This window comes from Sparus aurata, chromosome 15 (assembly GCF_900880675.1).
Source record: "Sparus aurata chromosome 15, fSpaAur1.1, whole genome shotgun sequence".
Lineage (NCBI taxonomy): Eukaryota > Metazoa > Chordata > Actinopteri > Spariformes > Sparidae > Sparus > Sparus aurata.
In genome coordinates, this window is record NC_044201.1 from 3,755,537 (window position 1) to 3,771,492 (window position 15,956).

General features: G+C 39.4%; 1 protein-coding gene across 5 annotated transcripts in view; it reads right to left on the minus strand.

The window, feature by feature from the left end:
• The window catches only part of LOC115597215 (neurotrypsin), a 42,517-nt gene that overhangs the window by 21,027 nt on the left and 5,534 nt on the right, over positions 1–15,956 (minus strand). For 4 of the 5 annotated variants that reach the window (XM_030442976.1, XM_030442978.1, XM_030442977.1 and 1 more), the window contains exons 3-6: positions 7,297–7,539; positions 5,168–5,306; positions 4,409–4,584; positions 3,169–3,316 (exon numbers count right to left, since the gene is read on the minus strand). In XM_030442976.1, the coding sequence (XP_030298836.1) occupies positions 3,169–3,316; positions 4,409–4,584; positions 5,168–5,306; positions 7,297–7,539 (706 nt within the window). Of the gene's footprint in view, positions 1–3,168; positions 3,317–4,408; positions 4,585–5,167; positions 5,307–7,296; positions 7,540–10,414; positions 10,548–15,956 lie in introns of those variants that run through there. The other variant, XM_030442979.1, reaches the window with a different exon arrangement.

Here is a 15,956-nt window from a genome sequence, read left to right on the forward strand (position 1 = left end):
AAATTCATCCCTGATGTGCAGTAAAAATTAGAGCCTTCCAACTAACCTACCCAGAAACGTATTTATCTCAACCCTAGTCTTCACGCAGGTACTTTCAGGTAATTACAGTGGGTAATTATGCACTAAAAACCACTAAAACTAGCAAGGCAACTGCAAAGACAGCACATCCAGAAATGTGCCCCCGAGACAACTGCTCTAACTGTTTAACTGTAACACTACCAAGATTTACGAACGTATCTCAAAGGAAAAAACGTTCCTTCATCCTACCAAAAAGCTCATATTCTAACATGTTCACGACAAACAAACATTGTCTTCATGGCCCTCAATTTCTACAACTGTCTCCAGCTCTACCCAAGACAGCCCCAATGAAATGCACAACACTACACTGACAAAAACTAAGCAATTAACCATACAAGACCCTCAACCAAACCTACACAGACAAACTGATCTCCATCAAAACCACTAACCAAAACTCCAGACTATGAGGCCTCCTAAAACAAGTACTTAACAGCTTTAATACCACCTCAAGTCATCCATTGCAAAACTTGATACCAATTCACTCAAGCCTCCTCTAAAGGCAAGCCCAAACCTTAAGTAGTGCAGATTAGCATAAGATATAAGTCATGCAAATGGTACTAGTTCCAGCAGATTACAAAAAGATACCAACTCAGCATCAGGAAACTTACCAGACAAAGAAAATCTGAAATTGGACAGACAAGCCCCAATTTTGTCACAACCTGGCTCAACATTATGTGACAAAAGAGGGAGACCACAGTCTGTAAATAATGCAAAAAGTTTAATTAACTAAATGAAGTAAGCAATATAATATTAATATAATATAATTATGTCAGTTCAGTTGATCAGTATGCATGCAATGTCTGTGTGGGTGAATGTATGTGGAATACAAAATAGAAACAAATAATACTGTCAGTCAGCATAGAATGATCTAGGCTAAAATATCTTATCCTCCGGGATATAGGATAACATATTTTTGTAATACATTAGAAGAGCACAGGAGATATTTGAGATATACAAGTAGGTTAAAATGTTTGTGATTTGACATATAGCCTAGTGAAACAGCATAAAGTATTATGTAAGTGTGACAATTACACAGAAACAATTATTACAAACAAACAATATTGTGCTCCTTACACACTGGTCTATTTCATATTTTCATGCTGAAGAGTGATACTTGTCAACCTCTTCAGAACTCCAAAAGCCTTCATCCTTTACTAACGTAATAGCTCTACTGATATTGTCATTTTGGTTGTACTTTTTAAGTATAATTATCCATCAGAGTTCCAAATGTAAGTGATTTACAAGTTTATCAGATTCAGTCTAATCATCTATTTGTACTGTCAGAGTAGTTTTGTAACAATATACTGAAATTGATGTATAAAGTGAAAGATGTGTCTTGTCTCCAGTGTTGGAAAGATTACTTTGGAAATGTAGTTGGTTACAATTACAAGTTACTCTGTTGAAAATGTAATAGTAGTGTAACTATTTCAATTACTTTCTCAAAGTAATGTAACTAATTACATTTGATTACATTATGATTACTTTTCTTTATTTTGAATGAAATCTCTCAACTGCTAACCATTTTCACATTTTAAGACCTATAGTGTGATTAACCTTTCAGTTCAAAGGTTTAACCATATATTATGAGTCTGACCTTAGGCCTGTACTGCAAAGGAGGCTCACTTCCTCACTAAATAGAGCGACAACGGGCTGATTTCAGCCAAGAGGAGCAGGTTGTTTTAATTGAGAGAGTACGAGCGATACAAAAAAGCCTGATCACAGCCTGAAGCAACAGTGTTGCTGCAAATATGACAAGAGGAGGCTGATTTTAATTTCTGACATCTCTGCATTGAACTGCTTTTAAATATGAAGCTTTATAGCAACAACAACTGTTGTGTTAAACTGTGTTTTATATTGTTTTCATATATTTCACTGATCGCAATTATAAAATGCCAGTGTGTGTTTTATTGAAAGCGAGGCTGGTGTGCGTATGAAAATAGGTTACAGTGGGTTTTTTAGGTGCTGTAGCTACAAGCAAATCTCATGTTGTCTCTGTACAAAGACCTTTTTAAATGTGAGAAAACAGAGTAGACTACTCAAGATTTGCGTTTGGGCAACACATAACAGGCGAAACAATTAATTTATTCATGGCCACATTAAGTTAAATTATCTGTCCTGCTGCGAGCGCACAACTTCTTTCAGTGGTGACTGACTGTATATAAAAGTAATCTAATAAATGACCTCCTGACGCGAGTCGGATCAACAGCTGAGCAGCGTATCCCCTCAGCTGAACATCTGTAGGCGGAGACGCTCAGAGAGAAAGTAAACAGCAGCGGATCAGCGCAATCTCTCCCTCCGTACAAATGCTCCGTTCTGATCCAGCTCGACTGGACTTTCAAAGTAAAGGTGACGCCAGTTGTAAATGAGTTAAATAGTGAAACAGCGGCGCTTTTATAGCCGATTTTATGATTAAACTCTGAACAGAACCTGGTCGAGGCCAGGTTATGAGCTAAGCATAAGTTACCATGGTGATCTAGCCGGGTTAAAAGAGAGCTACCTTTGTAATAGGGAAGCCTGGCTTCTGTCTGTATGAAGTGTTTTTTGTATTTCCAGCCCAGGAACATCTTGTGCGCCGCCGACACTGTTGCTGCTGAGTCTGACTGCCGCCGTGCGGTTTGTAGGTTGAGTCGAATGGCACATGACCAGACAGAGCCAATCACAAGCGTCAGTTTTGGCAGGAGGATGTTGATATGAAAATAACTAAAAACAAACATGAATCCAGGGGGGCAAAAAACTATTTGATAAATCCGAGCTTTTGCGGCGATTTTTCAAATGTAACTTAAGTTGTAATCATTGAAATTTCCAAAAGCAACTGTAATTTAATTACATATTTTCTCCCAGTAATGTAACGGATTACAATTACGTACATTTTGTAATTAAATTACGTAACGTCGTTACATGTAATTCGTTACTCCCCAACACTGCTTGTATCTGTATGGCAGGTAGACTGTCTACATGCATACATACTTCTGTAATCATTTAGACTTTTAAACTGAGAGCGTTATAGATCAGAAGACATGCCAATAAGGTATGAGGGAGGGATGATCCTGATACTCTTTTTGAAGCAGTAGCACAGCATCTGTTTCTTACCCCAGGTTCAACTGTCGGCACACCACCTCAGCATCAGAGTCATCCCACTGGTCATCGCAAATGGTTCCCCAACTGCCATCATGGTACACCTCGACTCGGCCCTCAAACTCCTCCAGGCCTCCGACTAACCTCAAAGGGATGCCAATGCCTGAGAAACAAAGGGTAAAGCAACAAGTGAGCCAATAATAAACACATTGACCTCTGCAGTGGTTGCTATGGGCTCTTGGCCCTCTGTTTCCCTCAACCATTGAACAAAGACATTTATTCTAACAAGAGAAGGCCAGCTCTGAATAACTTGCGGTTGTGAGTGTTGGCTGTTGAAATGCTGACAGCAAATGTGCATTGCTGGCTTTAAAAAACTTTGAATAATGGCAAGAAAATAAAGTGAAAAATGAAAATCTGAATATTTAAATAGAGTTTGCTACTTAAAGAATGAACAAAAAGATAATAAATCAAGATACGGTAGTTAAAATATTGGAAAATATACTGTGTGTGGGGTGTGTTGTCATGTGTGCAGGCATATATATTTGACTTCATTTGTGCTTGTGTGTGCCACTGTGTCTTTTAATTTGCACTTATTTGCAAATCTGTTTCTGACTAAGCCCAATTGTTATCGGTAATGGTGATGGTAACTAAGTTGGTTGGGGTAATAGATAGATAGATAGATAGAATTACTTTAATGATCCCAGACTGGGAAATTATTGTGACAGAGAGAGTTGATTTAATACTGATTTTAGCTGAGTTCACCTCGCATTATAATGCTTCACCCTCAGAAACAGTAACTGCTATCACTTCAATGATGATATGGTTGAAATTATTCTATTCTTCTAAACTCCTGCTACTGGGCACACTGAAATGTTTGTGTGTACGGTCAAAAATGTTGTGAGTCGATTAGTGAAGATAAGTGGATGTGCTTGTTTGACTCTACTGATGTGGCAGATGGTCAGCACTTCTGTCATTTAAAGGTCCACCAAGCCAAAAGTTTGGGTCTGATTGCTTCCGGAGGCACACTGTTGCCACGACCACAATTTTTCCTACACACTGATGTTTAAATGACATAGGTGAAGTGTGTGGCAATTGAAGTGTGTCGCAACGGAAATAAACAACCCATGCCAATAAGACAAGATGTGTAAAATGTACCCAGTGTTTTTGTGTGACTATCATTTATCCATAGTAACGATATTGCGATTCATTAGTGTTATTTTTTGCTATATTATATGAGGTGGCACTCTGGCCTCACCTTCAGGTTCAGCACAGACCACTCCTGCTTCGTTGCCATGGTTACAGTCACCGTTGACAAACTTCCTGCTCCGGCACTCCAGTAGGGATTTCTCATTACCACGGCAACCCAGACGCTCATAGTGGAAGACAGAACCTGGGCCAAAGTAGGAATGCTGCAGGGCTGTACCAATCTCACTGCATGGAGAGCAGATACACAGTGAGACTCTTTTCTTTTGAAGCACACATGCAGGCTCCTGTCCTCAAGGCAAAGATCATACAATGTGTGACATTAAAAGAAAAATGAAACTAAGTGGTCTGGAGTAAATCTGAGTCTTAGACACTTCATTTCTTGCACGCTGATGAATTGTCTTTGAAAATTCAGGCACCAGAAAACAATGTTATTTAGGACAGGACATATAGAAGGATGAGTAGGCTACAATTAGCGCCAGTAGCTGAGATCCCAACCTGTGGTGAAATATTAGTTGGCCTGAGTTGAGCCTAAACAGAACACTTTGAAGCTTTGTTAGCTAGTGCTAGCTGGCTAATGGTAGCTAGCTACAAAGTGCTCTGAAGCTAACGGGACAATTCAGAATTTAGTTCGGGCCAATACTCCTGATCTGCTCATGTTGCAAACTATAACTGCAACAAAATTGAAGAAAGTCATCCTTTTTTGTAGCTCTGTGAGCAGTGAATTCATAGTTTTTCACAACTATGGTTTTGACTAATCCTCTCCACATGTCTATTGTTAGCATTATGTTATCTGTTAGTCTGCCCTCACCCAAGTCCGAGCTGTCTGCAAATGACACTGGCATCACGGTTGGTCCAGTGTGTCTCACATACTGCCCCCCACTGGCCGTTCAGATAGACCTCGAGACGCCCACTGTTGCCTGATGACCCTCCCACCAGTCTGGCAACACCTGCAAATGACACAAGAGAAATTCCCACGGGTTAAAACCTGTTGCAATCCATGGCAACATGAGTTAGATACTTCTGAATTTTTTGAGAATCATTGGTCGTTGGTGCACTGGCTGAAATGCATAGGTGTCATTTTGACTTGTCACCTATGCAGTACCTGCAATTGAAAGGGGCTGCTGCTGGTTCTGGGGCGAAATCAAGATGATATTTTAACCCAGGACCTAGTATGTATGCGACACTAAAAACTAATGCTAATCAACAGCCTACAACATGTACAGGAAAACGGTTGTTCATTAGATAATAAATGTGATCAGCATATACTGTAAAGTCAGTATAGTACAGTACAGTATAGTACAGTGCTGCTTGAGTCAAATAAAATTAAAAAACAAAATCAATTATTTGAGTTTGTTTAAATATTAAAGTGTTTCTGTCTCTCTTCTGCATGTCACCACATGAACATGCAGTGGTAATTGCCAGACATAGCAGCAAACAGGAGGATACTACCCGCTGTGCTTTCACGAGCTGACAGGACAGCGTTTTAATGGACATCTCTGTCCAGATTGGATAAAGATGGCAGGGATACCAGAACATTTATTTTCGCTTTTACTGCATGATGATGAGAGACATGTATTTCTGACCTAACACTCTGACAGTGATTATTGTTGGAACATATAAAAACATTTTTCTTATAAAAATATTACTTACAGTGGCTTTAATATAGATAAAGAAAATCCTTGCTTCAAAATGATACATTTTCATACAGTAGGTATTTAAACCGTGTGTGCAAAATGAGATGATTTATTATTACCTTCTCCTCACATACAAAGCTCTCCACCATCTAGCTCACCATCTATCTATCTCTGCGACCTCCTCCAAGAATCCAGCCCCTCTCGCACCCTCTGCTCAGCCTCTGCTTGACTGCTAACCATCCCCACACCACGCCTTAGGACTATGGGTACCCGAGCCTTCAGCTGCCCGGCACCCAGACTATGGAACTCCCTCCCCCCACACATAAGACTCCATTACAACATTCAAATCCAAACTCAAAACCCTCCTGTTCAAAATGGCATACTCACTCTGACTGGTTACTGTGCACCATACCTGTGTTTTCTTTTTTAGGTCAATGTTTGGTTTTAATAATCTCTGCTGTTGTTATTTTATGCTTTTATTCTATGTAAGGTGACCTTGGGTGCCTTGAAAGGCGCCATCAAATAAAATGTATAATTATTATTATTATTTCATTAAATTTGATATTGGCATCATTTTATAAACAAGGTGTTGCGCCTGTGGATGTAATGCATATGGATGACTTGTGCTGTCATTGTTGTTGTATATTTTAAACTGGGTATTTAAATGTATGCATTTTTATCCATTGTGAATATCTACTCTGTCCTCATAAGAACCCCCATTACATTGCCTAAAATTACATATTTTGAAGACCATTTAATGTTGTCTTTTTAAAAAAAAATTGTATCTGGCAAGTTTACAAGTTGAAAACATGGTTGAGTAGTAAGGACTACAACACTTCATGAGTAGCCCAATTTTGTGGGAAAATTGTGGACTATGAATTTTATCACTCATTTTATTTACATTAGAGCTGTAATTCTCCCCGGGTAATGACATTTTCACTCAATTCTGAATTGTGAAGCACTTTAAAGTCTATTTACAAGATTTATCTGAAGATTAATCATTGATCATCCTTCTCCATTTCAAAATGATGAATAAGATATACCATGATGGTTTACAGCACTGTTTCTCCAACAAAGAGTCAAGCAAGTTAAATGAAAATGATTTATGTGTGGAAAATAAACAAGCAAAAGTTTGCTGATGCTATTGTACTGATCTTTATCACTTTATCAGAATCAGGCATACACGCAGATTTTTCTAGTCTAATTAATACAATAATGTATACACTTATTTTACACACAGTTTTAGTTATCCACATACACAAAGTTTAATGTATCTGGCCCCTGTTGCCCTCCCTAAGCTCACCCTGACGGCAGTCGCAGTACGCCCAGCCAATGGCACCGGAGCTCTGCCGGAAGAAGCACCAGGGGTTGGCCTCTTGGTCTGGATTTCGGCATAAGTTGTGGTCCCCCAGGCCTCGGCCGGGGTACTGCTGCATGTAGTCTGGAAAGTCTGTCCACTTGAGGCAGGGGGAGCCTGAGTCCGTGTGGGAAACTGAGCCATTATAGTAGCCCAGGTCTGAAAAGCCTTCAGAGCAGGAGAGCACAGCTGCAGACACAGACCATCACCCAGTCAGTTTTACAGTCTTTATTTCCTAAATTACATGACATGAAGAACGAAAGAACAGAGATTTTAAATTTGATTGATTTTAGATTTTAGTTATCAATTTAGTCAGTTATATAACACATTTTACAAACTAAGTTTCATTGAATGAAGAATTGAGTGGAGCCGATCCCTAACATAAATACATTTTTAATAGCTCACATTATTCTATCTTTGTAATAAATGTCATTTAAAGACCCCATGGGCACTATGCAGTCCATTAAAGATAATAAATATAGTTAAGTTTGTTAAATGTTGTTGCAGTAGTATGTACAATTATGAGGTATACTTCATTTTATACTACTTTTTTACGTTTACTCCACTACATCTATTTCTAAGATGTTGTTACTAGACACTTTCAGGCTACAATAGTATAATATAGTATAGTATATTATGATTTTGTGCATGTCCCTGTTTCTTTCTGTCTCTGTCATCTGCTACCTTCTAGCAGAGGTGCCCTTTCCCTGCCTGCTCTCCAGGTATCAGATCTACTCTTAGCTTCTGTGACACTTCTTATTGGTCATGGATTCCGTATTTATTCGGGAGCTACTTATCTGCTGCCCAATCCCTGTTTGCCACATCTAAAAGCCTGTTGTGTACGCTGTTTCCTACTCTTCATTCTCTTTGCCCGTGTAGTAGTCAGTTTATTTCCATTAGCAGGTTGACTCTAGAAGAAGACGATTAATTTGCTCTCAGATACAAAGAAAATGAGCAGGAAAGAGTGGGGTACCTCTTTCCATTAATCATATTCTGTTCCTGTTAAACACACTAGTTGTGGTTGGCGCCATCCTCTGTCTCTTGATGAATTAAAATGTAATTGTAATTTTGCTAAAATTGGCTAGAAAATTACAAACGACACATACAGCATAATGCTGCATTTTTTTAGTGATTCATTGTTGAGTAATATATACCATTTTAAAGTGCTTTATTGGAAACAGTAGGGAAATGTTTGCTGCCTGACAGTTTACCTTTTTTTTGTTTTTTACAGTGCACCTCTACCAGCTGCCACATTACAATGCTGATTGTGTGTTTATGTACCAATAGTAATATGACAATATACTGTATTTTATACAACAAGCAAACTTTTTCAATTGATTCATCGAGCACAATTAGAATTTTAATTTGTATACCCGAATGACATTTTGGTGATAATACTTATACTTAATACTTTACTCAATTAAAATTAAAATGGGCATGTGGTTGGTGAGAGGTGATCTAGAGACACTAGAGACACATTAAAAACACACATTTTAAATTTGCTGACAGTCCCGTAAGTAAGCCAAGAGTTTACATGATTCAATGAACAAAATGTTCAGCTGCTTAAGTGATCACTGCTTGTTCTCACTTATTTTGCTAATTTCGTTTGACATGAGGAGCTGACAGACAGACAGTTTTCACACTTCATCAGTGAGTCAAGGAGCTTCACAACTCTTCCTCTGGTTATGGGATCATTTAGTGACGGGTAAAACAAGTTCTATGAAGCCTAAGTACATTCATCTGGTGGGCAGATGGTGGTTTAACAAGACAGTGCTGTGACGCAAGCACGCACGCACGCGCACGCACACACACACACACACACACACACGCACACACACACCCTTGGTTTCACCTTACTGGCTCATCTACAGAAATGTTGATTAATGTGTCTTGTCTTGTCCTTATGAATGAATAAATGAAAAGAAGCAAGAACTACCCTGAACAGCTACCAAGCATAAAATACTCAATACTCATCTATTCCAGTGGGAGTATCTGACAGGTCTGAAGTCAGCAGAGCTTTGTTTCCACACCAATGAATATTTACTGCCATAGGGCATGAAGCATGAAAATTAGGAAATCTACACAGCTTGTACTGCTTTAACTGTGACTGTGAGGCACAGGATGAAACCACACTGGTTTACTGTATATATAACGTTAGACATGCTGTGACTGGAGGGGAGACAGCAGGGAGTGCAGGTGACGAGACAGGGAGGGCTGGAAAGAAAGGCAAGCATAAAGGCCATACTGTAGACTGCAGACTATATTAGAGTATCCTATGCTAAGGGTAAAGGACATTAGAAATAATGACATGATGGGTGGAAGGAAGGATACGAACAGACACAGACTGACCTTAAGTGACTTGATACACGGTATCTACAAAATCATTCACCCGCGGACTTCCGGTGCGAAGCTACAGCGAGATGGACGTGTAGCAGTGAGCTCCCACTCGTCGGTCAGAGAAAAGTACCTCCTATCAGAAGAAGTAGCTTTTAAAACGCTTCAAATTAAGTATGGGAGGAGGGAAACCGCAAAGGAGTCAGAGGATTGACAGGAAGATGAATAAAGCACAAGAAATCACAGAGGTGACCGAGTCTGCCGAACACGGGGAAGACGGCGACCATGGAGAAACATCGACAGGTGAAGCTAACGCAGCAGCTAGCATCCACCAAATTGCTCTGCTTGAAGGCCTGACATCACTCACTACAGAGTTAAAAGACTTCAAACAAGAGATGAGACGGGACTTGGGTGAATTTAAAAACGAAATTAAGAAAGCTGTGAAAGACGACTTCGCAGAGTTTAAAGAGGAAGTTTTGCAAGAGCTACAGGTCCAAAACGCTAGCATTGCGGAGGCACAAACCCGGATAACCGACCTGGAGTCAGCCAGCCTCGAGATGAAAGACACGCTGTTGATGGTGGTGAAGCAGAAAATGGAGATGCGAGACAAAATTGTCGATTTGGAGAGCTGCTCAAGAAGAAATAATATCAGGATCTACGGAGTGCCAGAGGAAAAAGAGGGGAGTTCAGTCCTTGAGTTCGTAAAAGAACTGTTTAAAAGTCGCCTTACCCTGCCTGACGGAGTGGAGCTCCAGATCCAGAGGGCGCACAGAGCACTGATCCCAAAGCCAGCTGCTCCCTCATCCCCGAGATCAATAATAGTAAACTTTTTACAGTTTCATGTCAAAGAGCTGATTCTCATGAAAGCTTGGCAACAGAAGATTGCGATGAACGGCAAACGACTTTACTTTGACAACGACTATGCGACTGACATCGTGGAGAGACGCAATGCGTATGGGCCCATCAAAGCGGCGCTGAAAGAGAAGGGGATCCGGTATCAGACGCCCTACACGAAGATGCGAGTGCACTGGGACTCCGGAATGAGGATTTACGGAACAGCGGACGAGGCGGCTCAGGACCTGGCTAGACGCGGACTCGAGGTGACGGTGACAACGAAGGTGAACGCCGCGACGGCCGCAGAGGAGCGACTGAATGCAGTGATGCCATGGAAACGCACCATCGCTTCAGGGAGCACAGCTCAGCGCGCAAGAGAGAGGCTGACAGAGTTTAGACGAGACACCGAGTGAGAGAACTGAAATGAATAAGGTGATGATTGTGGCTCGGGTGAACTCAAACAATATTAATATGATATTGTTTATTATTATTTACTCACTCGAATGAATATTCACTTTTGAGTGATCTAACCCTGGGCCACAAAAGACTCATGGCTTATGTTATTAAGTTTGTGAAACCGATTGGAGGTTCAGGGTTCTCCCCAGACGGTGGAACAGCGGCGCTGGGCCGCTATACCGCTAGGTCAGCGCCGCTATACTCCTCGCGTGACAGTGACGAGCGTCCGTCCGTTCGTCCCCCGGTTGACGGCTAGGAGCTCCCGGCTGACCGCGATGAGCGTCCGTCCGTCCCCCGGATGACGGAGTTGATGACCGTCTGTCCGTCCGTCTCCCCCCCACAGATTATATATCTACAGGAAACCCATCTGTCTAAACAGGAAAGCGAGAAGCTCAAGAAGTTTGGCTACACAAAATCATTTTATAGTTCATTTCGCCATGGGTGTAGAAGAGGTGTGATCATACTTATTCTTAACTCTGTGAAATTTGAGTGTATTAAAGAAATCAGTGATAAGGAAGGGAAATATATCCTTGTGAAAGGAAAACTGGAAAACGAATTGGTGACATTGGTTATTGTATATGCTCCACCCAACAGTGGAAAGCTATTCTTTAAAACCTTGCTAGACATAATAATTTTAGAAACGGATGGAATATTAATATGTGGCGGAGACTTTAATATAGTGATGAATAGTAAACTCGACACAACAAACAAGAATAAAAGTACTAATCATGTCACTAAAGTAATTAAGAAAACATTTAAAGAATTTGGTTTAGTTGATACCTGGAGGGAATTACATCCCTCTAAAAGAGACTACACACACTACTCGGCCCCCAATAACAGTTATGCTCGAATTAACTATTTTTTCATGAAAAAAAAGGAGTTATATAGATTTAAGAAATGTGAAATTCAACAAGCAGATGTATCGGTGTGAGGTTTACCTTGAAGTTAAACTAAAACCGCAGGAGAAAAGCACATTATGGAGATTAAATGTTGGAATACTAAATAACAAATCAATAGTGTAAGAGCTAAAGAAAGACATCACAATTTATCAAAAGGAAAATGATAATAGAGAGGTCACACCCGTTGTTTTGTGGGACGCCCTGAAAGCAGTTATTAGAGGAAAACTTATTGCAAAGACAGCAGCAATTAAAAAAACTAAAGAGGAAACTTATAAAAAGGAAAAGGCAAAGCTGCTTGAAATTGAAAAGCAACATAAAACTACACGAGGTCCTTCACTGCTTCCAAAAATTAAAGAAATCGGATAATATAGATAGACTACTAACCACAGAAATTGAAAAGACGACAAGATTTCTAAAGCAATCCAACTATGAAGTGGGTCCGAGGGCAACTAAATTGCTGGCAAAAAGATTGAAAAAACAACAAGCGGATTGGACAATTCACAAGATAAGGGATATAAATACAAATCAGGAAATCAGTGAACCCAAGGAGATTAAAACTACATTTATGAACTACTATAGAGACCTGTATAGCCAGCCTCCATCTGCTGATACAGACCAAATGATAGCTTTTCTTGAGGAATTAGATCTACCAGCTATTGGGAAAAATCAGAATGACCTCCTGACCTCACCCATTACAAGAGAAGAAATACAAAAGGCAGTAAATAAATTAAAAACAGGTAAATCTCCTGGCAGTGATGGCCTACCATCTGAGTGGTACAGAACACTTAGCGAACAACTCATACCACTACTTGAATTATCATTTAATCATACACTTGAATATGGTGAAATCCCCCCATCATGGAAGGAAGCTGTAATAAAAGTGATCCCTAAGAAAAATAACAGCGAGACTTGTTCAGATTACAGACCTATATCTCTACTTAATATTTACTATAAACTGTATACTTCTATTATTTCTAAAAGATATGAGCATTTTATTAGTGACATTATTGAGGAAGATCAGACAGGCTTTATTAAGGGACGTCAAACCCAAGATAACATTAGCAGAACTCTGCACATCATGGATCATATCCAAAATAAAATTATCAGTGCAGCCTTGATAAGCCTTGATGCGGAAAAGGCATTTGACAGCGTTAATTGGACTTTCTTATATCTGGTTCTTAAACAATTCGGACTCAACGACAAAGCCGTTGAATGTATTAAAACACTTTACCAAAGACCAACTGCAAGGATAAGAATAAACGGCAGCCTGACTGAGAGCATAACTTTAGAACGGTCTACCAGGGAGGGTTGCTGCTTGTCACCAACCCTGTTTGCAATCTTCATAGAACCCCTGGCCCAAGCAATCAGGCAGAATAAAGATCTTAAAGGGATAAAGGTTGGGGGAGATGTACATACCATTGGGCTTTTTGCTGACTACGTGATTTGCTATTTAGAGGATCCAGACGCATGTATTCCCATACTAATTAACCAACTTGAAGCATTTGGTTTCTGCTCAGGATATAAGTTGAATCTGACTAAAACACAAATTTTAACATTCAATTACCAACCCCTCAAACACATACAAATAAAATATAATTTGAATTGGAATGCAACAAAAATGGAATATCTTGGGGTCACCCTAACACGAAGAATTGACGAAATATACAAAGCCAATTACATCGAAGTGGATAAGGAAATTAGGAAAGATTTGGACAGGTGGACTGTCCTTCCATTAGACATTGGTTCACGAATAGAGACCATAAAAATGAATATCCTCCCCCGTATTCTCTACCTGTTCCAGGCGCTACCTATTGAGATACCTGAGAAACGATTTAGAATATGGGATAAAATCATTTCAAGCTATATATGGAATGGTCACAGACCAAGAATCAAATTTAAAACATTACAGATCGATAAAGATAGGGGAGGCATGGCGCTGCCAAACCTTCAGGAGTATTTTCACGCAGCACAAATTAGACCTGTAATTTGTTGGTGTGATGAAGACTATGTAGCAAAATGGAAGAATTTTGAGCAATTTGTGCATGGAAGAACAATTCAAAGCCTTATTGGAGACAGAGAAGAGACATTCAGTATGATTGAACATGTAGACACTGTCACCCAATTTACACTTAAAATGTGGTTTAATTTAGTACAAAAATATAGACTGGAGAAAGAGCTTAGACTAATTCATAGCTTACGATAGGCGTTTCATCCCCGGTTCTCTTGACCAGACGTTTAAACAATGGATTCCAAGTGGAATAACAGCAATGTGTACACTAATTAAGAATGGTAATTTCATGAGTTTCCAGGAGATTAAACAAAAATATAACTCAAACAATCAGGATCATTTCAGATATTTGCAAATAAGGGACTATTTTGACAAAGAAATAAAGCATAATGTAAATTTAGATAATAACGGAATAATCAGAACCATAATTGGAATATACAATTCAAAGAAATACAGAATAATATCTACAATGTATTGCAATCTAATGGAAAGAAGAGGGAATACAACTTTATACGTAAAGCTGAAATGGGAAAGAGAACTGGGAGTGAATATTTCAGAAGATGAATGGTTATATATTTGGAGAACACAACAGTCAACCACATCATCACGTGCTTGGAGAATATTTTGTTGGAAGAATTTAATTAGATTCTTTATCACACCTAAAATCCAGAACAAGTACCTGTTAGTACCGCAGCCATGTTGGAGAAAGTGTGGGGCTACAAATGTAGACCATTCCCATGTTTTTTGGCTTTGCCCTAAAATTATTAAATTTTGGGAAGATGTCCACCTGACTGTTGTCAGAATTCTGGATTATGACATATCCAAGTCATGTGTATTACTCTACTTTGGCAATATGACAGGGAATGTTGTGTTAAAAGAGGACAGATATTTGTTGAAAATGTTGTTAGCAGCTTGTAAAAAAGCAATTACAAGAAAATGGTACAAACCTGACCCACCAACACAAGATGACTGGCTGAAAATTGTGAATAAAATACATGTCATGGAGCAGCTGACCCATAAGATAAGGACTCAAGAGTAACAATGTCGAGAAAAATGGGAGAAATGGACTGTCTACACATCAACGACTGGATGAGGACTATCACATTGACACTATCTTGGGAACAACTGTAAAGACATAGCAATCCAACATGTTCCTTTTCTGATGTTGTTTTGTTTTGCTTTGTTTGTTTTTCAATCTTTGCCAGTGTTTATATTTTGTATAAAAAGAAAAAGGCAATAAAAATAAAGTATCAAAAAACAAAAGTAATTCACCCGCACCTTGGACTTTCTGAAGATTTATTTTTTCACAGCATTTAATAACATGGTAAGATCCAGGTCAGAGTTGATCCTGTTTATCCTTAAGGTTTTAGATCAGGATCAGGTCAGGATTGAATGTAGGCAAGTCAAAGGTGCATTAGTCAACTTGTGTTTTAAAACATGTTGTTACAGGCTGTTAAATAAGCTAAAAGAAAAATGAGACATTCCCCTTCTTACTCGGTTGCCTCTATCAGCCTGTGCCTAGCTCATCTTGAGAGGTGCTCCATGTAGCACATTCCCAGAAAAATGACGTTGGCTTGACGTGTTGGCTTGATATGCATGCTCGCTTCTGAGTGCCTCTCTTAGCTAGATCCTAGCTAGCAACAGAGTGTCGCAATAGCTCAGAAATGGAGTCCACTTACAAGACAGGCAATCCTCAACAAAACACACCCCAACACAAACTGCTCGTTCAAAGAGAGTAATATCCACTTAAGCCAATCTGGCCAAATGGGAATTGGACCAACATCTGCCAAAAAAAGTAAACATTGGAGCTGTGAGTCATAGAGGGAGTTTTTAAAGCTCTAAAATGACGCAGGTGTGGGTTTCTTCATGGTGGACAGTAAAAAAAAACAACATGGCAACAAAGCATGTCATACAAACATAGCACAAAAAGTAAGGAAATGTATGTTTGGTAGATTATTTCTTTGTTTTAACAATGCCTCCTAGCAATAAATCTTAAAACATTGGAAAGCCTGTTCATTTTCCTTTTAAATGGTGCCATATTTGTAAGGAACGTGCATTTGTTGGATGAGCAGCAG